Consider the following 23373-nt stretch of genomic DNA (forward strand, 5'->3'; position numbering starts at 1 on the left):
TGCTAAAATGTCATGATTTCCCCAAAGGCTTTTTGGTTAGGAAATCTTTGCATTGCCAAAAAGGACATGAGAAAAAAAGCTGTAATTATATATGAATCTGGAGAAAAGCCTGTGATTTCATGCACACTTGGCTTTTGAGGTTATTCCTGGAACACGCCGCTGTACATTAATAAAGTGTTTATGATGTGTGGACCACACCTGCAGGGGTGTGTGCAGCACAGTCAGCGAGGGGAGCTACTGTGAGTTTTGGCCGGCGTGGAGTCCCTGGCACAACCCGCCACTCTGCTGCGTGCAGCACTTTGCTGTCATGACCGGACTCAAGTGTTGGGTAGAGCAGGATTACAGTCTTCGACTCGGTCATAGGTGGTGTAGATATATTTCAGGGATACAGACTGTCACTCTGAAGCCTTCCGCCGCTCTTGAGAATCTCACTGGACGGCTGTGTGTGTGTACAGCGAAGTCAAGTTTCAGTGCACCATTTTGAGAAAAGCTGGACTGTGAAGCGCAGGTCCTTATTACAGATTTATGAGCCTATTTCAGCCAATGCTGCTCAGAAAAGCTGATTATCTGCACCTCCAGGGAAGTGTTGGAGTGTTAGACACATCTTCATTACTTTAGTCCAGTACCATACTGGGCAGCTGATTGGGAAGAGTTGAATGTTTTTCTTCCAAGCTTTAAGCTCCTTGACTGATAAGCTTGTTAACTGTATGTGTGGGATCAGCCTGCGTCTCAGTGTTTGGATGAACATGCCTGAAGTGGAAGCTGGGGGATTGTATTGGGCTAATTTATATGCCTTTTACATTAATTCAGTTTAACAACAAGGAGCAATGAAATGTTTTTTACAGCTGCAAGTAGCAAATAAATATATTGTTGTTGTAACTTTGTGTTGCTGCTGTGCACACAGCTTGTTTGGGATTTTGCACTGAATATCATATTATGTATGAGCTCATAAACAGCCAATCATCAGCGCACACCCTCAGGCGTTTGTTCATGTATCTGTTGATGTAGCTGCTTAAAAATCATAGTTTATATATTATCTCCCTGATTATGTCAATTTTGTGCCAGAAGTAACATTTTAAAGAAAAAGCGTTATCTGTTAGCAGTTTTTTCTTGTCAAGAGAAAAAGACATGTATCGATGATGATATCAGAGAAGCTAATGTTTTTTCAAACACTGTTTAGTTTATGAGGACAAGGAAAGGAATAGTTTGACATTTTGTAAAATGCCTTTATTTGTTTCCTCGCTGAGAGTTAGAAGAGTAAATTGACCTATAATTGACTCCACCTATACAAGTGAGCAAAACTAGCTGTTTATGCTAATGTTAACCTAAGCTAACCTACTGAGCAAAGACACGTTAGATGACAATCTCCGCCCAAATACAGGTATTTCTTTATTAAAAAGTATATTTTTATTATGGAAAGCTTAAATTAGACTGTGGCCTGTTAGGCCAATCTTTATGTTACTTTATTGTAAAGAATCAAAATGTCTTCTAAATATTACCACTACTGGGATTTATGAAAGACAAGCTCAGTACAGTAGCAGCCCAGGACTCTTCTGCCTCTCTTTTGCTCCTCGGTGGTGGACTTTGATCCTGACAACATATTATAAAAATGTCAATTCTTTTGATGAAGTGTTATAATGGCTGGCAGAGTTTTCTTTTCCAGAGCATATGAGCGTTATCTCTTGTGACACAGAATGCATTAGGAAGATTTATGTCAGATTTTCACATCCGCTCACAATAAAGATTCAAGTTAGAAATCAGCAAAGTGGCCCTTAATTAGAAGGCAGCCTGTAGATCCATGGATTGCGAGACACAGTGAAGGAGATGCAATCGCACCGCAATCCGTCCTCGGAGAGGCCACAGGGGAAAATAGAGTGGGTTGACTCTTTCTTCACTCCTACACTGGCTGACTCTGAATACTTTAACCTTCACTGAGAATTCAGTTTCAACTGAAAAAAAAAAAAAGAGAAAAAGGTTCACATCAGTCCAGCTCTGAAGTCCCCGCACTAGTTTCCAGTTTAGAATAAAATAGAAGAATAGATTTTAGCTTTGCCTTTATCTTGAGTCAGTTATCAACACTTTATTTTTTACTATTATCAGTGGTGGAAGAAATATTTAGACATATGTGCTTTACTTAAATTCTAAAAGAAGAGAAGTAGAACTAGATATTTTCTTTTTGTCAATAAATCCCAAGAAAACATGCAGCAGATCCAACAACATGTATCCTACTAACAAGGAGGCTGTTTCCTTGCCAAAGACAGCTTATTCCTCTGTGTCACTTGTGTGTCATTGTAGTCCAAAAACTATTAAAAACACGTCAGTGAGCCACACTGTTGCACTGGTTGTTCCTTCATTAGCATGAGCAGGACCACTGTACTGGAGTTTATTTTGAGTTGACCTCACATACATGGCTGTTGCCGGAAACTCTCACTCTGCACAAAGTGACTCACTGAAGATAGTCCCAAACTAGAACAGCAGGGCTGCAACTAATGGTTGTTTTCATAGTCATTTAATCCACTATTGATTCATTGAAAAAAAAACATCCTCAAATGTCTTGTTTTGCCAATAACCCAAAGATATTCAGTTTATTATCATACACAAGTAAGGAAACCATAAAATATTCACATTTTAGAAGCTGCAACTAGAGAAATTTTAAATTCTCTAATTAAAAATTTACTCAAAACGTTTGATTGATTATCAGTAAAGTTTTATGATTAATTTTTAAAATTGATTAATAACAAATTAATAATAAATCGTTGCAGCTCTTTTAGTCACCAACTGTAACAGATTACAGTGACATTTATTTTGTAATTTAATAACAACAGTTACTCTGCAGCAGAACTAGTATCCCATTAGGTATTCATGTGAAATTTAGTAATAATTATCATGTGAATTATTAAGTTATGGCAAAAAAAAAATGTGTTTTGTTGGGGTGAGAGAAAAAATCTTGTTACAGTAAATATCTAGTGCTTGGTCCTTTAGCTCAATGCTAACATTGATTTATTGCCCTTTCTCATGCTAATGGAAATTAATCGCTGTAATATTATCTTAACAAACAGATCCATTTTACTTCACATGGTTAAAATAAAATGACGTGTGCTCATTCTCTAAGGCATACATTTCCTAAACTCTGCTAAAACAAACTGTTAGCTGCTGATTTCACATTGCTGACTATTCCTCTGACCTTTGACCTGCTTAATCTAATCAGTTCATCCGTGAGTCCAACTGGCCTTCTGTGTCAAGTTTGAAGAAATTCCCTCAAAGCCTTCTCAAGATTTTGTTCATAAGAATAAAAGAGTTTTTTTCAACATTTTTTTAAAATCACAGAGGTCCTTCAGCATACAGTCATGTATATTTCCCCAAAAATATCCTTTAAACAGGATAAGATGGTCTTATAACAGTAAGAATATTACAGATCAAACTGATCCGGCCCCCGCTCCTTTCCAACTGGAAGTTTGCGACAATATAAAAAAAAGGAAATAAATCAATAAAATAAAAAGTGAATGGGATTTTCTTAAAGAAGCTTTAATATAAGGTAGCGGTCATAATAATAAAACAGTTAAAAGAACTAAAATACAGGATTCTTGGCTACATAATGAGTTGTAGAAATATTGGAAGTGAAGGGCAGGAATGCTGCCCAGCAATGACTTGATCATAGTTTGACTTCAGGCCTTTGAAAATATGTGAGAAGTGATCTCAATACCCTGCTGAACTCTTCCTCTGATCCATGAATCGAGTGTCGAATTTTGTCTAATTTTAGACGAGACATAAGGTCCTGAAGCCATCGAGAGAGAGTGTGGGTCGGGAGACCCCCCCTCCCTCCGTCTGAGAAAGATTTCCCTTTCGTGCCAGAAGGAGCAGGAGATTTACACCTTCTGTAGCAACCGATGGGCTTTGAGTCGAAAAGTATTGAGAGACTTTTAAAGGGATTTATGGAAGGAGGACAAATATAGATATATGATGAAAAACTTGTCCTTAAAGTAAATACGTAATGATTGTAAGTACAGGAACGGTGCAAATGTACAGACTTTAACTATAAATTATCCTTCCTAATTTACCTTCTTACTGGTATCATCAAGCTGTATCATGTTTTTATTGGAACGAGTACATGTACATGTCCTCACAGTCACATGAGGACATGTTCCTGTTTCTGTTCCTGTTCATACCGAGAGTTTCATTCCTGTGTTGATGACTGGGTGTGTTTGAGTCTGCAAAGTTTCAGATAAGGGTTAAGGATCATTTCTGTACTGGTTTAATTTAGTTGATTGCAGGATTAAGCTAAAGAATTTTGAGATATGATTTATTTAGTGAAAATGCTGCATGAATTTAAGTTTGTACAGCATTAAGATAACCTTCCTCTTCTTATGTAATATCTTGTATGCATGTGTGCCTTCTGCACAATAAGAAACTCAACATTTCTCTGCCCTCAGTGAAGTATTTTGTTGTCCCGTTCGTTGGTTCTGCTGTGCAGCATGGTTTGGGTTTTTTTTTTTTTTCTTCCTGGGCCTCTTTTTATGTCTGTGTGCTTTGGACCGTATGTTTGACGGCATTGTGGGGAAGTTTTATGATCAAATGTTGTCTCAAGTGTAGCTCATATGCTGTGGTTGCTTGTTTTGGAGCAAGAACACTGCTTCAAAATGTCCGCCGCAGGCTTTGAAGAGACTATTACAGCAGGATTTCAAGTAAATTCTTTATAAAATGATCTTCTGCCCAGTTGAACTCCATCCTGAGCTCTGATCCATTGTGATTGTGCTGTAATAACGTTGTTTATATTGATTGGAATGAGAAAATAGAGCAAGTCCATCCATGCTAAATGGCTACAATCTTAGCAATAAAAATGCTAACTAGAACCAGAAAGATCCTAAGGCTTGTCCCCATATGAGAATCCTTTTTGGTTCCAGATAGAGCCTTTTATAAAGGTTCCATTTGGAACCCTTCCAGAGAGTTCTTCCTAGAACCCAAGAGTTATACCCAGAACCACCTCTGAAAGGTTTCAACCAGAACCCCATGTTTTTATATTCCAAGGGTTTTATCTAGAACACGCTTAGGCGATTCTACGAAGAACCTGTGTATATTCCAAGGATTTTATCTAGAACCCATCCAGGGGGTTCTACCGAGAACCCTTTTATATTGTGGTACAAAAATCTTTGAAGGAAGAGTTCTTCGAGGATTTCAATGATCTTTGAAGAACTCTGTCTTGTAAAAATGGGTTCTTTGCATGAAAAGAGTTCTCAATTGAACCGTTACTTGTACACATTAAGGTTTTGATAAGTGCTCTCTTCAACAACAGAACCTCAGCCCTTCAGAAAGAACCATTTTGGAACTTATTTCTAGTCTTGTGTCCGTTTTTGACTTTTGGCCTAATTGAGTGCAGCTGTCAGCGACTTTAAACTCTTCAGACTTCTTCCTAATTGAGCACAGAAGACAAACGACTGACACTCCGGTTCTTCTGGTGCATGCTTGTCTTGTCGCGCTTCAATTTAAACACGCAGCGTTGTTGTGGGATTACATCACTCTGCCTTTCCTGTATATCTTGACACATCGGCATTCGATGGCTGCGAATGAGTGGAGGCCATTATTAATGCTCCAGAAGCCACAATCCCTTCAAAGCAAAGAGGACCGCCTGCCACACGGCCGCAGCAGCCTGGACGATGCCGCTGCTGCTCTAAAGCCTGATTCTGACCGGACTGTTGAGTGTGGACTCAAACATGCCACGAGCTAGGATTAATTGAGCATCCGTTGAGCCAAACGGACGTTGTCAAAACAGATCAATACAGTCAGAGGAAGGTAGAGGAGTGGAGGTGAGGGGAGAGCGGGAGCAGCTGTGCGTCTCCTGGGTTGCAGGCAGGTACCCAGCCTGGCTCTGACAACAGGATGGCCTTTCTGCATATTTTGCCCTCTTCTGGCTGGCATTCATCATCAGTAATTGGCTATCTAAAAGGGAGATCATGTTTTGTCCGTAATGATTTTCTGTCACTGTCCTGAATTATGCTGCCTGCCTGTTTGTGAGATATTTGACAGAAGAGCATAAAAGGTTTATGCATTTTTAAACAGACGAGTGAGGAATAAGCAAACACACGAGCAGCACGGAGGCTGTAAAAGGCACAAAGAGGCATTTTTCTGCCTCTCCAGAGGTAAAGGTGAATACTGTTTAACTGTGAATCTCAAGGGGCACTAAGTAGGACATGCTGTGTGTGGAAATGTAGAGATGAACGCCTCTCAGAGAGCAGAGGCATGGGAAACTGTAGCAGCAATACACAAGCAGGACACGCTCACACAAACACACACACACAAATACATGACCTACTTGTTTACTTCCTTTCCATTCATGGCGAGCAGCATTTTAATGAATCTGATTTACTGAAAAACATGCAATTTTATGTTTTTGTATCTGAGAACTAGATTTAAAGGCGCAATACACCGATTTTACACATTAGCAAGTACAACTCAGCCTCTGAATACAGTTGTATGATTTCATTTCTATTTAAATTTCACAATTCTTGATATCCACATTGATACCATGATAAAAGACAAAATAAACAGGCATTAAGCCATTGCTATTTTTCTTAATAATTTCTTAGCTTGATGCAAATCACTATCAGGGGAGCGTGTTGCCCATGTCTAGAAAGAAGGGTCCAACAATAACGGCTGTCCAAATGCCCGGGGCAACTAAAAGTAACTGGTGGGCAAGCACCGACTCCGATATTTTTTTTATTATCAACATTATGTTTTTCCTCTCTCGTTTCTGTTAGGACGGAGGCCCGGTGTGGCCAATTACAGTGTGCCGCTGCTTCCATTGGCTGAGCGTCTCTGCGAACGTGCACATGTCAGGCATTCATTCAAACATCATGGCGGAAGGCTCGCAGCCAAAGTTAGCTAAATTAGCTCATGAGACAGAAAAGAGACACAGAACGTTCCTCTCTTTGTGGAAAGAAATATATCAGCGGGTGGAGTACGATGCTACAATACTGGCTATGTACTGCACTGTCTGCAGAGAGTTCCTGGCTAAAGCCAATAAAAATGGATAATTTTTAAGTTAAACAGGTGGCTCATCTGTTCAGAGGGGGCTGCAACTGATAGGGATGTTCCTGGCGACTAATTTCCCTGTCGATTAAACGCAAAATTTAATTTAGACTAGTCGACTAGTCTGCTGATATAAACATCCGGGATTGCCTAGGCGATCAGGGCTGCTGTCTGACAGTGCCACAGCCCCAACTAGTGGCGGGCAGCTGCATAAAATCTTAGAGGCAACAGATAACTGGCATTGTGCATGAATGAAATATTGATAAATTGTTTAAATGACTAGTATTTCTGGTGCCGACTAGCAAGGGAGGGGATGTTTAATCGTATAGTTGACTAATCGTGTGCATCCCTTGTATCCGGTGCTGTTTAATTACTGTGAAATAGCACTCGAATATTTCACTGATCTGACTGCACTGTAGAGTTAACATGAACTGAAACTCACTCTGCTCACGCTGAGTTGGAAGTGTTTCCCCCTTTCATCTCAAAAGCTTGATGACATCGTTTCCATACTGTTTTTTCAGAATTTCTTATTAATGCTTGATGATCCGCCTTCAGTGCAAAGTTCTTCCACTCTTTACTTTTACTGTTTTCCTTTTTGTGGATTCGAGGAAGAGCTGTCACTGCAGCTGCACTTGTTGCCATCATTAATGTGTTGTTGTTCTTCCATGCTGGTAGGCGTTCTTCTTCCTTTGGCATTTAACGGCAGACTACAACACTTGTAGGCGTGTATGAGTTTGGAAGACATGGTCATTTAACAGACATGGAGGTTTGAGCACAAAGATGATGTTGGCTGCATTGTAAGAAATGTAGGATCCATGGTTTTTGGAGATTTTGACCATTCATTTGTTATTTGTTCCTAAATTTTATGAAAGATCAATACTAAATTGCTGGAGCGCTCCTTTAAATTCCACTCGAGCTGCTCACTGGATCAACTCTCTGGATCCATTTTACAGCTGCACGGACAGCATCTCTGAGGTCACCAAGCGTACAAACCCGAAGACAGACCTTTAATTTCATCTGACATTAATTCTTCTGTTTTTTTTCTAACCAACAGACAGGCAGGGAGGATTTCCCATCAGCCTCTGAGCCTCTGGCATTGTGCGCACAGTTGTGGATGAGAATATAAAAAGATATATAAATAATGAACCACCGCAGCCCCAAACAACGTGGGCTGTGTTGCTGCCGGTTGCGTAACTCCAGCAGAATAGTCAGATCTCCCTCATTATTTCTCCCTGAGCTCTCAGTGGGTTAATTCCCCCGCGCTTGTCATCTCCTTCATTTCGAGAAGCAGCAGCCCTCGTCCCCTGGGGGCTGCAGGCAGGCTGGCACCGCCACCACAGCGCCCACGCCACTGTGCAGCTGAGGCAGGAAACCAGGGGCAGACCCACCCACGTCTCTGTGTCAGGGTTCACGGCAGCAGCAGGGAGAATTAGTACCTTGCACAACATGGGTGCCAACTGAGCGGTTTATGTGTTTAAATCTGAGCAAACCGTGTCTTGACTTGTACGACCGGGTAACTGAGCGAATGTCAGTTACATAAGGTCATATAGGATGCATATGCATGTAGAAATCCTCCCGGATAAGTGGGGAAATGGAGCCAGAAGGGCAGCTGAGGGTCAGTCAGCGTGACTAAAGGCATCTGCTTGTACCGAGTGTACCTCACACAGCCTGTAATTTTCACCCGGGCCTCAGCTGTCTGTGTGGGGAAGTAAGGAGGCTTAATGGGAGTTTATTTTATCATACTGTGCTATTATTGCCTTAATGGCCTCACACATAACCCACCAAGGGCCCCGGCACAGTGAGCACACACAGGCTGAAGTGTCAGGCTCAGCTCAGCTAACGCTACCTAACTCCACTCAGCTGTTTGGATTTACTCTGTGTGTGTGTGTGTGTGTGTGTGTGTGTGTGTGTGTGTGTGTGTGTGTGTGTGAGCAGACACATGTTCAAGTGTATTGTGAAGCAGATGCTCTTTGGTGTAAATATTGTTTTGGAAGCCGATCTGTTGTGATTATCATCGCCTCTCTTGGTGGGATTTTCTCTTTTGTGGAAACAATCAATAATCTGTTTTTGATGAATGAGGGCAGAACTCCTTCTTTAAAACTCTGTGTTTGAAGATTCTTAAGATGTGCTTTAACTATAAGGTGATAATCAATTAGCTGATGGACAAAAAAATAGAGTGAATGTATTGGTGTAAAGAGTCAACAAATAGCTGATGAAAAACATGAAAGTCACTTTGGACAAAAGCATCTGATAAATGTAATGTAAAATGTATTGATTCGATAAACATTTACGCCATTAAATAAGCAAAATGTTCCAATATTTTTGCTGGTTCCAGCTTCTCAAATGTGGTGATTCTCGGCTTCTTGCTGTTTTGTATAATTTTGTTTTTTTTTCTTTGCAATTTTATAATATGTTTCAAGAAAATATTGATATTCCCAAAGGCCTCAAATTGTTAGCCTTGTTGGCTTGTAGAAGCCGCCATGTTGCCATATTTTTTTACACAACTTTCCATGTCATAACCACGACCTCACAAGTTAGATATTTACATGCTGAAGTAAGGTGATATTTACCATGTTTACCATTGTATTATCATGCTAACATTTGGAAATAAGCACTAAACACAAAGTGCAGCTGAGGCAGATGGTAAAGTATTCACATTATAGCTGCAATGATTAATCAATTATGAATCAATTACCAAATTAATCACCAACTATTCTGGTAATTGACTCAATGGTTTGAGTGATTCTTAAGGGGAAAAAGTCCAAATTCTCTGATTCCAGCTTCTTAAATGTAAATATTTTCTGGTTTCTTTACTCCTCTCTGACAGTAAACTGAATATTTTTGGGTTGTGGACAAAACAAGACATTTGAGGACGTCACCTTGAGCTTTGGGAAACACTGATCAACACTTTTCACAATTTTCTGACATTTTATGGACCAAACAACTATTCAATCAGTTGTGAAAATAATACATATTTGTTAGTTGCAGCCCCAATTCACATGAAAGAAGCTTAAATCAGAGAATTTGGACAATTGTTCTTGTAAATGAAAATAAAAATGCCAAATATTTGCTATTTTCAGCTACTCAAAGATGAAGACTTACTTTTTTCCTTTGTTTGGTTTGAGACTGTAGCTCAACCAGAACATGAAATTTGAAGGTGACACCTTCTGGGAAACACTTTTCACCATTTTCTTACATTTTAAAACCACGACAGGATCATAAAAAAATGAGTTGAATGAATCTTTTCTAAACTTAGGAAGAAGATAAATGTGTGTCCTTTCTTAGAGTCATCCTGTTTGGAGGTGTAGTGTGTTACAGCAGGGATTCCTCCTGCTACAGTGTTATTTTGCTGACACAGTGCACAACGAGGACTTCCCCCTCGCTGCTGCTGCGTGTTACTGTTAGTTATAGCCAGGGACAGAAACAGCTTCTTCTCCAGGTGCTGCTCACTCTGCCTCCAAACGCTGTCAACTCAAGACATCAGATCTCGCCCAGGCTCCAGGCTAACAGTGGATAACCTGTCGGTGTACGTGTGTGTGCAGAGTCTTGTTCTTCATTTTAAGTATTTTATCTCACGTGGTGTTATATAAGCCCGAGACAGCTGGTCCCACTTTTAATGCAAACACCCAACACTCAAAATCTCAGCGAGGGGACGAGGCAAATAATCTGTGAGATCATGCCCACTGCCTGAAGCCATGGCGGGGTTTGAGCTTGTCATTTTTGGCTGTTAGTGTCTCCTCGCCATGACGTCAACTTCTCACTGAAGGCTTTTTGAGTGATACAGTAGCTTTGTATAGCGGAGATAGCATGAAAATCCCTCTGGCTCCCGGCTGTTTTATTTTAGTGTATGTTAAGTACCAGGCTGCGCCATTTAAAACCGGCCTGTTTTCCATCTGAATTATTTAAGCTGCACCTTCAAATGGATCGTTCTCACGTTTACCTTCATACCCCCCAGGTACTGTACACTTTTACCTGCCTCGCTGAGCAACTAACTGCTGCTGGAGTGCAGTTCAAGGTCTGTCAAACATGCAATATATTAAAGGATGATTTCAGTTTAATACAACTTCTGTCTTATGTTTGTAGTTTTGGCCATCATTGCTATCTGCCATGATCAGTGTTGGGCAGTAAAAGCATTAGCTGACGTGATGAAACGGAGGATAGATGAAACGGTATCTAGCCTCCGTGCCGTGTTATATTTAAGAGTGAAACAAGATAGGCAGGCGCAGGCCTGGGTATCATTCAAAAATTTTCAGTACTAGTACCAGCACTGATATCTTGGCTTTGTAAATTCACGTCATATTTTGTTTTACAGGAAGAAAACATGATGGAGTTTGATATGAAAATATTGATTTTTTGTTTTATATGCTCTTTTTTTGTTTATTAGCGGTGGGGTTGTGTTTTTTGCTAAATAGGTGCAAAAAAAGAGCAGGAATGTGCAGGGGGGACAAACCTCTCACCTGTAGTATTCAGTGATCTTACTCTGTGGAAATGATTTAGGAAGACATCAGCCAACTCGTATAAACAAATGACTTGGAGTCGAGTACAGGGTGTTGCAAAATTAAGCAAACCTAGCCCAGCAGTGCTGAAAAAAAGGAGAAAGTGGAAAGATACTAAATGACAATATCCATCCCAGCCACAGTCATTTCACTCTGCTGCCATCTGGCAAGAGATACAGAAGTATCCGCTGCAGTACCACAACTTCAGACCAGCTTCTTTCATGAGGCTGCAGACTCCTAAATTCATCTCCCACACTCCATCATAAATACAAGTTTATTTTTAAGACTTATTATTTATTCAAGGATTGGAAAAGGGGATGTGGATGGCCTCATGCCTTTGTTTGCCATAGGCCCCAAAATAACTAAATCCACACCGGGGAATGTGATCTAAAAGGGTTAAAAGGGCATTTTCCATTTCATCTTAACTCAATTAATATTTTACAGCAACGTGATAGAAGTGTAGGATCAGAATTTAAATTAAATTACGTTAGAGTTACTAATCCCAGTCTCAATACCCAATTCTTTGCTCTCTTAGCAAGAGTTTGATAAGTGTTTTTAAAAGACTCCTGATGAACATGTTAGTTAACTGTCCAGTCAGTTAGCCTCTACCAAAAGAGAAGAAATGTGACTCCCAGTAGCTCAAAAATTGTGTGATTTTGGCCTAAAACTGTGCATGTTTTGTGTTATTAGCTGCCAGTTAGCCACCCATAGCTTTGCCTACATTCATTTGGCATTCATTTTTTGAGGACAGGACTTCTCTGAGTGCTCCAGGCAGTCAGTCACCCGGGCTAAGCTAACGTTAGTCGTCGAGGGTCAGCAAATACCTCCTAACTGGGCGGCTGTCTGTGAAACTACAGTGTCTCAACGTCTGCTAAATAAAGAAGATCTGACATGTGCATATGAAGGATTTGAAGTTGTTCAATGTCACTTTTGACAGAGATAGGCTGACTAATAAAAAATAAAGTAACAAATGACTTTTTCTGTTGAGTATAAAATATATATAGATATATATTTTTAATGAGTCACTGATTACTAAATTTATTGCTCAGATTTGGCAATGCTTATAGATAAAAAGAAGTTTATTAGGTCAAAAGTAAAGTGGTTACAGATTTAAACCCCCTGGGTTAGCCAACTTATTTGGAAGTGAAAATTAAAGAATTCTGCAACATTTGTGAGTACCACTTTGCCTGCCATGCTTGTTGTACTTATGTGTCCACAGAGGGATTATAACAGATATAGTCACATTTGGACCAAATAAAATAGTTCAGATCAAGAGTTCCCCATCTTTTTTGTACCACAGGCTGTTTTTATATTGATAACTTTGAGACCAGCCAGCTGGGTGGGAGTGATGAGAAGAAATGCAGCACAGAATGCACTAAGTTCAAGTTAATTATTGCAAAAAACAAAAAAAACAAAAAACCCATAATAGCCCATAAAGTTATATGATTATTCATCAGATTTTTTTTTGCCAAATCATAGTAAGTGTTACGAGGTCCATGGGAATCTCGGTTTTAGTTAATCTGACTAAACTGTTGGCGTCTTTAAAACCAGTGTGATCATCTAGTGTTTATTGCCCAATCTGACTTCATTGTGGCTATGCTGTTGTGTTCCCAGATCTCAGCAATTAACGTGGTGAGCACAATGGTCATAACTAATCGAAATAATGGCCAAAACTATGAAAGTAGGACCCAAGTTGTAATAAACCCGAACTGACCTTTAATTGTTTTCTCTGCTGGGCAGTTTCCCCACAGAGGCATTTGCCTCAAGAGTGATGAATGTCCTGACATAAACCTTTGAGACTTTATCCACTGTAAAGCGAGAACCCGCAGCTAAACTTAAACCTACAGTCATATTTTAAATGTGGCATGTTTTGTTTTGACTGCTCGCATACTTTATGTGCGTTTAAAGCTACAGTAAAAGAGGCCACCTCAAAAGTCTTGAGCTAAGCCGGGGATCATATTCCCTCTCGGAGCTTGGCATTATTCCACACTGTGGGTCACGGGGTGATTATCTCTTCCTGTCAGGAATGCTGAGAATTTCCTGCGTTTTCTCCCTCTTCCGGCCTTGTTAGTGGTTGCGCCTGAACATGTGACAGAGAGCCTGGGCCCGGCTGGCTCTGATTGACTAGAGTATCGCTGTTACCTAACGTTCAGCAGGAGCATTGACACAGGCACTGCCTTAAAGGGCTGTTCTCACAGCTCTCACATCAAGGGAATATGCTGATCGAATGAAGTGTATTCAGTGGATAAATAATGTGCACCTGCTCTGAGGAGGCTTCAGCTTTGGCCCAATATATCTCTCCCTCCAGAGAGCTTTTGTTTGATAAAACCACTTGCATGCACCACCCTTTACCTAGAATTTAGTGGGCGTATCCTTTATTAACAGAACCGCAGACTGTCAGCTAATTCTTTGCAGACTGAGTGCTTTAGACAGGGTTGTGCCAACAAAGATTAATTTAAGATCTAAGTCTGGTGCCAATCAGAGTTTAGCAAAACTAGGTTTAAAATCAGTAAACTCAGATTTAAAATTAAAAAAAGCTCTCTTGTACAGTTAAAAACTAATCCCAGTTGAGTAAATCCAAGTTTAGTGATGCAAACTTTAATTAAATAGAGTTTAATCAATACGGAGATGTTTGCTTACGTAAATTTAAATAAATAAATAAGAAATAATTTTTAGTGTTCTTGGGATCTAGTAAAAGACAAGGGAAGTGAAGAAAATAAATATTGTTTGCTAACTTGCTAGTTAGTTAGCCTACTTGTGATGTTTCGCAAAGAAGATCTAATTTCTCCTCCCTTGAGAAAAAAACTTGTTGGCTGAATTATCAACTGGAGCAAAAGAATAACTCAATTGGGTCGGTTCCCTTAACTTTCTTTGAAGAACTTCCCTAGGATTATTTTTCTCAGTCCATCTCAAAGAGGCAGCTGCTTTAAAAGTTAAACCTCCTCAAGATTAAGTCTGACTTTAATGCTGGATCACATTTTAAAGTAGAGTTTAAAGTTTTGGTGCCACAGAGCTAGATTTAGAGTAGAAGTTTATCTAAGATGTACAGAGTGGTTTAAATTAATTTTGTCTCAAGTTTAAGCTGGTTTAAATGTTTGGCACAGCGTATTTTGAAGTTAAACCATGATTTCATTTGGTTTAAAAATGATTCCTTGTTGGTACATCCAGCCTTTGTGTCTTATTTGAATGCTTTACCTTGCCGTTGTGTTGTTGCAGGTTGTTCAGAACATGTTTTCTGAGTTCTTAATGGCAAATGTTGCACTTTAACCTATTGCTGTTATTCTCAGCGCTGATGAAAGTGTCATTACTATGCAGGGACTCCAGTCACATTCCTGAGCAAGGACACTGAAAGCAAAAAGTTTCTGTGTGTTTCAGTCGTGTCAGTCTGCTGTTTGTTGATCACTGTACACGTGGCCCTTTGCCTAAACATGTGAACATATGCTGCGTGTGTGTGTGTGTGTGTGTGTGTGTGTGTGTGTGTGTGTGTTTGCTCGGTCTCCAGCAGCAGCAGTCAACTCTCAGCTATGTTGTTTGTGTCAAAGGGAGAAAGGAAAGCTCTGTTTGTGTAGGGTGGTGGTGCAGGAGGGGGTGGAGTAAGAATCAGACCCAAGTATAGGCTGTCTCGCCACAGTAACTCTCCCCACCCATTCTACGCCCTTCTCTCCCCTTCCAAGCTCCCTCTCCTTTCTCTCCCTCGCTCTCGCACTCCCACCTGCTTTTTTCGGGGCAGCGGACCAGGGCGGGAAAATGTGGACGGCCTCAAAATGGAGGGAGAATGACATCAAAGTGTTTGAGGCCAGCTTTAAGGGGAGTGAGGGAGGACGCGGGGTCCCTCCAAACTGGAAAGTTACCATGTTAACGGGGCCAGACACTCAGATTACAACATTTTCTGTCACTCTTGGGCAGTTTTGCTTTCATTTGCCTCAGAGTCTCTGAGATTTATGTTTCCACCCCCAGTATAATGGAAGGAAATGCAAGTCTTGCTTGTGGAGGTCAAAGCATTAAAAATGACATTTAAAAAAAATCATTACAGCCATGTGACATTGTTTCTAGACATGTAATTGAGAGTTTTTTAAAATGTCATTTGGTGTACCACTTCTAATAAGGAACCCAAGTATAAAGTGTTTATTTATTTTAACTAACTTTACGAACCATCAGTTAGGATAACTTTTGATTTGCCAAAGTAAAAAAAAAAAATCTTTGGCCAATGACCTGCTGATACTCATGTCATTAATTTAAAGCCATTAATAAAGTTTCACTTTCTTACAAGCCACCAAGCCTGCTGTTATAGCAGCTACTAATTAATAAAGACCAATAACCCACCAAGTCTGCAGTTATAAATGTTAGCAAGTCATTAATAAACAGTTAATAAATTAAAACTAAATAGATGAAGAGACTAGGGCTGCCATAAAACACGATTTTCATTGTTGATTAATCTATTCATTATAAATTTCATTCATATTTTAGTCTAAAAAACATCAGAAAATTGTGAAAAATGTCAGTTTCCCAGAGACCAGGTTGACATCTTTATTCAGCCAATAATTTAAAAATGAATGATATTTACTTTACAGGCAGAAAACAAGCTGAAACCAGTTCATGTTTTGTCATTTTGCTTGAAAATTGACGATTGATTCATTATCAGAATTGTAGCTGATTGATATTCTGTCAATCTACTGAAATTGTCACAACTCCAAATGCAACTCCTGCTGGAGGAGCGTGAAGCCCAGCGAGTGGGATTTTTCACACAACATCACAATCCAAAAATTGCATTTATTGATTTATTTATTGATTTTGTTTGACAATAAATAAATACAGGTTATAGGCTCCATGTACATTTTTCAGAAATGAAAACAAAGACAACACAAGAAAGTTTGTGATCAACAAGTGACAAACTGATAGCTCATACGCTCAAAAACACCAATTACTACAACTATAATACAATAAGGAGGAAATTACGAGGCAATAAATACTATAATGTCAATGTAAAGTCATTTTCATGCAAAACAACAGAATGTGCTCCTTTCAGCGTATCGAATATTTCTTGCTTTTATCAATTTATCATCATATTAAACTGAATCTCTTTGGATTTTAGACAAAGCGAGACAGTTAAGGACATCACCTTGGACTTTAAAAAACTGGAATTGACATGGCTATTGGCTACGGCTATTTGCTGACCTTTAATAAACATTGCAGCCCTAGATTAAACACGGCAATTAACTTGTGCTTTGTTGTTATTTGATAACGGCAAATAAATGAAACAGTTTGTGCAGGGGAAAGTAAAAAAGGACTTTAAGCCATTAGATACCAAACACAACAGGCATAATCAAGATGACAATATATAAAAAAAAAACATGTCTTATGGTTAAACTTAATAATTTTTTATTCTGCAAACCAGGCCATTATTGAATGCTGTGACCACCACAAACAATGTTGTCACAGTATATAGTTTGATACATGTAATTTAATTCCACCACTGTGTTTTAACGAGACTTCCTCAGCTCTGCGTGTGTGTGTGTGTGTGTTTGGTGACCTTGCTCTTATGGGGTTTACACTGTCAGTGTATTTCCCTTTTCTCTAATCACATGAATTCCAGTTTTCTTCGACCATTAATGCTACATCTCTATCTCGAACAGTAAACATTCAAGTTTATTCTTGTCTGTGTCTCCAGACAGAGGGAAAAATAGAGTATATGTGCTTCTAGACAGAGTACTTTTATCAGTTTTCTGTACCAGCAGTGAGTGCATCAAGTCTACGTGGGCAGAACACATCCTTCAATCACCACACAGGTTATAGTAACACAGCATGTTGCCTCTCTGTTCCCACCGTATAGTCGTGTTTGTTTACCCAAGAGCTGCTTCTTGGGAACATCTATCGGGGAAGAGGAAGATCCACAGCCGGCTTTGGACTACAAAGACAGAGAGAACAAAGAAGACGAACTGCCCGCAGCCTGTCAGATCCAGTCAGAGCAACCCAAGGATAGTTCCAGGCGTCAATCTGAAGCCTCTCAGAACAGAAGCAGGCTGCAAACAGCCCCAGCATGCATGGCTAACTGGGCTTCCTGTGTCACACGGCTGTATGAACACGTTAACAAGGCGGCAGCAAATAGGGACACTATGTGATGGCCGCTTCGAGGCACGAAAATGATGATTCTGAAGTCGGCCCGTGGACACTTCAAAGTCCTGGACAGATTTGGGATTTCCATGCCTAAAAATTACCTTTAAAGCAATTAAACTGGCAGACTTTCTACTTCAGGAACACCTCAGGATAATTGCGCTGTCAGATTTTTAGCCTTTGTGCTGGAGCTGCCCAAATTTCTATTTTTATCCACTCGTCCTCCCCGACAGAAAATATAAAAGTCATAATCCGCGATGGAACATTTATGGAGGCCTACAGACCATTCGAGCCGGCTTGTTTCTCCTCCGTCAGTGTGAAAGTAGGCCATGAGCTTCAGAGACAGTGAAGGAGGAATGATGTAACCAGGGACCTATATGTGTATGTTGTTTTCTCCCTGAAGCTCTGCAGCGCTCGGCCACTGATCAACCCGTCTCACCAAGCATATGAATCAACGCATGTCAAAGATAATAGAAATCGTTAAAAATAGCTGTTTAAAAGATAGAATCTGGTGCATGTGGGCTGATATTCAGTCTTTACTGGACGTTCAGTTTCTCTTTAATGTGAAAAGTATATGATTTCTGGCTGCACTTAATTTTACAGTACACTAATAAGATATAACAAGCTGAACTTTGTATCAAATTAGACAAAAACTAGAAATAATATGTTCTTTATTAGGTGATAGTTATACCCTAATTATGATTACAGCAGAACTGGACTGTAAACTAAAGTGTTATTTCCAACTGTTTTCATTAGAGGGTGATTAGGGAAACATTACAATGAAACTGCACAGTTAACTAAAGTGAAATCACATATCTGCTAGGTGAGACACACCTTCTTTGGCTGGTCTGTAGAATTGGCAGGACAGTGTAGCCAAGACTGATGCCTACTTCTTTGATCAAACCACGTTATCTGCCTACAGTATTATAATAAGTCTGGGCAGTCGCCCATGGACAAAATATTCCTTTACCGCTGTAATTTTGTCCTTTCCTTGATGGATCTGGTTCACACATTGTTTTTAGTGTATTTAGTGCACTTTCTGCCACTTTGTCTCACGTATATGATAGGAATATGTCTCTTTCCTTCCGCCTTGATGTTAATTAACTGGACTACCCTCCCAGAGGGCACTCTGACGATGGCTATTTTTGTCCCTGTGCTTCCTATTGCATGAACCGATGCCTCGCTGTGTTGTACAACATACATCTCGGCGCCTTTTGTCACGATAATGCGATGATGCATGTGAGACGCAGTCTGTCTGCAGCGCTGAGCATCACTTTGGTCCTTTTCTTTCAGAGGATGCTTTGAATTAACGTAAAGGCTTTTAGCATATAGTAGTATATACTATAAAGTAGTAGTTGTAGTATTGTTAGGGTGGAAACCTAATTTACCTGTTGGGCTACAGACTAAAGAAAATGACAGCTTGAGTTTAGCAGTTGGTCCAACTGGCAGTGAGATGTCACTGTTGGGGAGATTTGGTTTGTCAAAGACGCAAAGCAACACCACAAAATAAGCACAGCGGAAATCATCATCATCAAGTTTTCAGATTTTATGGTGTTTTATATATACATATATATATATATATATACATCTCATCACTGGTCGCTTTTACTTTTGTTTCACTGGGTACGTTTTGATGATAATACCAAGTGTTGGATGAAAAGATTGATGCCACTTTCATTTCTTGTCTGTTAAATATGAAGCTACAACTATGAGACAGTTAGCTTAGCTTAGCATAAAAAATGGAAACGGGGAAACAGCTGGCCTGGCTTCGTCCAACGGTAACAACATCCACCTACTTGTGCACAAATCTCATTGTGTCTCATTTGTTTTGTATGAAAGCTGAAATATAAAACATGTCATTTTGTGGTATTATTAAGAATACTTAAGACAGAGCCAAGATATCTGTTTCCTTGGTTTCTGCTTTAAGCTTAGCTAAGTAGCTGTATTTTATATTTATATCAGAGTGGTATCAATCTTCTTATTAAGTATTTCCTAAAATGTCAAACTATTCATAACATTCTTAAAAGGAAAGTGACAATATATTTAATATTGCAATTAAACAATGTTTTGGTACCAGACTGTGATTATATCTACTGTGATATTACATGGTAAATTAATTTATTTTTATCATTTTTATTTTATTTTATAAAAGGTCTGATACTGACTGCTGCATTGTTTTTTGTTTTGGAGTTGTGCATACGTAATTCAAGCATTAATTGCCAAATACAACTCCTGCCAGGTTTTTGCACAAGATCCTGGCTGGCTTTGTTTATTTGATTTTGTTAAAGAAGAAAAGCAGAAGCACATCAAGTTAAACGGAAAAACAACTCTTATTAAAACAAAAAAATGCAGTGCACATCAGATTTATGATTTATTAAAGTACATTTTTTCAAGTTGTCTTTTTCTTTTGTTTGTTTTTTTAATATCGCAATAAATAGGCCTATCATATTGTGGACTTTTTAAATACAGGATTTTATTGTAACCATGAGTATTTTTACACTGTGGTATTGCTACGACAGTAAAAGATCTTAATATTTCCTTCACCTCTGGCTGGCATATGCAAAGAAGCCTAACCTTTCTTTCTTTCTTTGATTATCTCTTCCAGTCTCCCAGTCCAACAGCAGCCTAAAGAAGCACCGGAGCCGGAGTATTTTCAGCCCCTTCTTCTGCTGCTTCCGCAACTACAATGACTACCACGTGGAGACACCACCCGCCAACAACAAGACACTTTCTCTGCCCCCACCGCCAGAGGAGAATGGCAGTCCTCCCAAGGTGAAGCCTATTTTTCTCTCACATCATACTTGGCTTGAGTCCAAATAACATACCATTTGCATCCACATGACCCCCCAAAAAAAAACGTTAACGTCGGACAGAAATCCCAGTTTGACTCGAGGAATCCAGTAACGAGTAACATTTGTTTGGTTTTTGCAACAGAGAGCTTGTCAGGGTTTGCCTTTTCCTGCAGAGAGCTGAGGCCGAGGCGCTGTGCAGCCTCGCTGAGCTCCCTCCACAAATTTTTCCAGCTGCTTCAAACCCGCTGAACCCAGAGGTTGTTTACCATCCACTGCTTGAAAATACGGGCTCGCTTCCCATCTTGCATTCTTCGATATCTGCCTACGCACACAACCGCACACACAAAATAACACACAGAGCACGCTGAGAAGCTCACACACACACACACACACACACACAAGCGCGCGCTCTCTCTGGCGCATGCTCGCACAAGCTTGCACAAGTCTTACGGTATACCCATGGCAACACATGTACGCACACACACATGCACACATACCGCTGCTTCTTTAATCCCCATAAAGTGGGCCTTGTGTGTGTCCGGTGTGATGGATTGCCTGGCACCCACGCCTCCCCCTCTCCTCACACACACACACACTCTGACCAGTGTAGTGAGGATGTGTGAAGCGAACGTTCTGGCCGTGGAAAAGGCGCCAAAACCCTCCAAGCTCCTCCACAAACACGGCGTTCTGCTGCCAAGGCAGGTACACGGACGCTAAAAATGGAGCAAAATCATATCACATTTCCACTCCTGTTTACCTGTAAATGTCTCTCATTCAGGGGAGGAATGTGTGGCCCTTTACGGACACTATACATGTGGTCAGCGCTGACCCGCTCCGGACCCCCTCCTCAACAAATGAGTTCCCATTAATTTAGAGTGAACCGAGCGAACCTTGCCATAAAAAGCCTTGTTAGTTATAGTGCGGGGCTGATTTTCGAGCTGGGCCCGTGCCACAGTCCCTCCCAGCAGTGTACTGTTGCTGGATTTCTGGCCAGCCGTGTTTGTTACTATGGCAGCTCTGTTTGTTTTTCAGCGAGTTGTTCTCGCTTTCTATCACCTTGTGTAGGGTAGGCTGGGGACGATTGCAACAGGGGACAGTTGCATCAAGTCTTATTCCTTCAATCAGAAACATTCTAGAGTGATGATACTCACACTGCAGGTGCTCAGCTAGTCTCTCCGTCCACCAGGAAGACAGAAGGTAAAGGTTAGAATAAAAAATAAATATATTTCATCTTCGTTTGAATCCCTTTCTGGGCCCTTTTCCACTAAATTATCTGAGGTTCTTCCATTCATTGGCATCTAGCGAACTAGCGGCAGCTAGTTGGCTAATTGGCGGCTGCACAATGCATGAAGACCTGTAGAATATGACACGCCCACTTTTGTTCCAAAGGAAAACCTGATATTTTTTTCGGTTCTAGCTGGGAACCAATATTTCCATTTTGAAACAGTTGAACCAGGACTGTTCAAAATTAGTTGCTTGAAATGGAATGGGGCCAGTTCCTTGTTGGCAGAAAAGCCTCATCAGGGAGTCCTACCTAGATTAGACCTAGAACCATCTATTAAAGGCTCCACCCAGAGCCCCTGATGAGAGGTTCTACAGACAACCGTTCTAAGGTATAATGGTTCCATCCCCTCTGTAGGTTAAGTGCCAGCAAGAACCCACCCATGGGGTTTACGAAGAACTTTTTTATATTTTATATTTATCTTGATCTCACCAAGGAGATTCTACTGAGAACCTTTTTATATTCCAAGGGTTTTCTCTAGAACCCACACAGGGTTTCTACTGTGAACCCTTTAATATTTTGGTATAAAGACAAACCCTTGACGAAAAAGAGTTCTTCCAGGAACAACCCTTGATGAACTTTTTGTTTGGATGAAGAAGGTTTTTAATGGAACCTTTAGTCTTGCAAAAATCCTTGGAGAACACCTTGTTCAAAAAAGGTTCTTCACAAGCAAATAATAGAGTAGAACCTCAGCCTTTCAGGAAGAACCCTTTTGGAACCCTCATTTCTAAGAGTGTAGTATCATTTCACAATCTTATACCTTGTGGTCAGTCTACATTGGATGGTTACGACATTAAAACTAATAATCTAATTACTATATTCAGACTAGAAAAGGGATTGTCACTTTCAGAACCTCATTGTTGAGAGAAATACAATAGTGTTGCAACTGCCCCCAGTCTCCCCTACTATACCTCCCTTTTCTCTCTGTCCCTCTCCCTGTTTTTCTCCACCGTGCATTTGTTGATTAGAATATTGATGTTGTCGATTTCTTCCTCGCAAAGATTTTTTCTTTCGCTGTCCTACTCCTGTTTCTGTGTTTTTTATTTCTTTCCCACCCTGTCTCAATCTCTTTCTCTTTTTCTCTCTCTTGTTTATTTTCTCCAGTGTGACCAGGTCCAGGTCATCCCCATCCCCAGTGTATGTATTATTATCTTTCATTTTTCTTCATCTCGCTCCATCACAGTAACCTCCTCCCTCCCCGCTGCTTGCTGTGCTTCATCATTCTAGCTGCATGTGGATGTTGACACAGAGGTGATTTTTCTTTGCTCTCAGATGAAATTTCTTCTCATAACGATACAGTTTTCAAGGCATCGCTTCACGCTACTTACCCTCCACTCACACAATTGGTAGTAAGAAGTAATTCGTATGATTTATTTGGGGCTTGTTTCTCTAATCACTCGAAGAGAGCACGAGATTGATTTTCTTATTAGATCATATTTATTGAATCTTACACTAGACCAGTTTGGATCAACAAATGGACGACCTACTTGAAAGTTGGGTATTGTTCTGCATTGAGAAAGATTACATTGTGTTTATGCACTCAGGGGTCAATGAAGTACTATTAGTCCATTAGAAAGGAGGCTTGTTGCTTTCAATGATTTGTACTTTGTCAGACATTCACCAGAAAGGGGGATTTATCTGATCCCTGCTTTGTTTGTGCTGAAGCTGC

The 23373-nt window shown here is 40.1% G+C and overlaps 1 protein-coding gene across 2 annotated transcripts in view; it reads left to right on the plus strand.

Annotated features, from left to right (window-relative positions):
- Window positions 1–23373, plus strand: part of ctdspla (CTD (carboxy-terminal domain, RNA polymerase II, polypeptide A) small phosphatase-like a) — a 45534-nt gene that overhangs the window by 6996 nt on the left and 15165 nt on the right. Inside the window, exons 2-3 of one of the 2 annotated variants that reach the window (XM_084747109.1) lie at window positions 20236–20402; window positions 22809–22841. In XM_084747109.1, the coding sequence (XP_084603235.1) occupies window positions 20236–20402; window positions 22809–22841 (200 nt within the window). The remainder of the gene's footprint in view (window positions 1–20235; window positions 20403–22808; window positions 22842–23373) is intronic. The other variant, XM_084747111.1, reaches the window with a different exon arrangement.

Source organism: Lutjanus erythropterus, chromosome 21, assembly GCF_056507025.1.
Source record: "Lutjanus erythropterus isolate fLutEry1 chromosome 21, fLutEry1.hap2, whole genome shotgun sequence".
Taxonomy (NCBI): Eukaryota; Metazoa; Chordata; class Actinopteri; order Lutjaniformes; family Lutjanidae; genus Lutjanus; species Lutjanus erythropterus.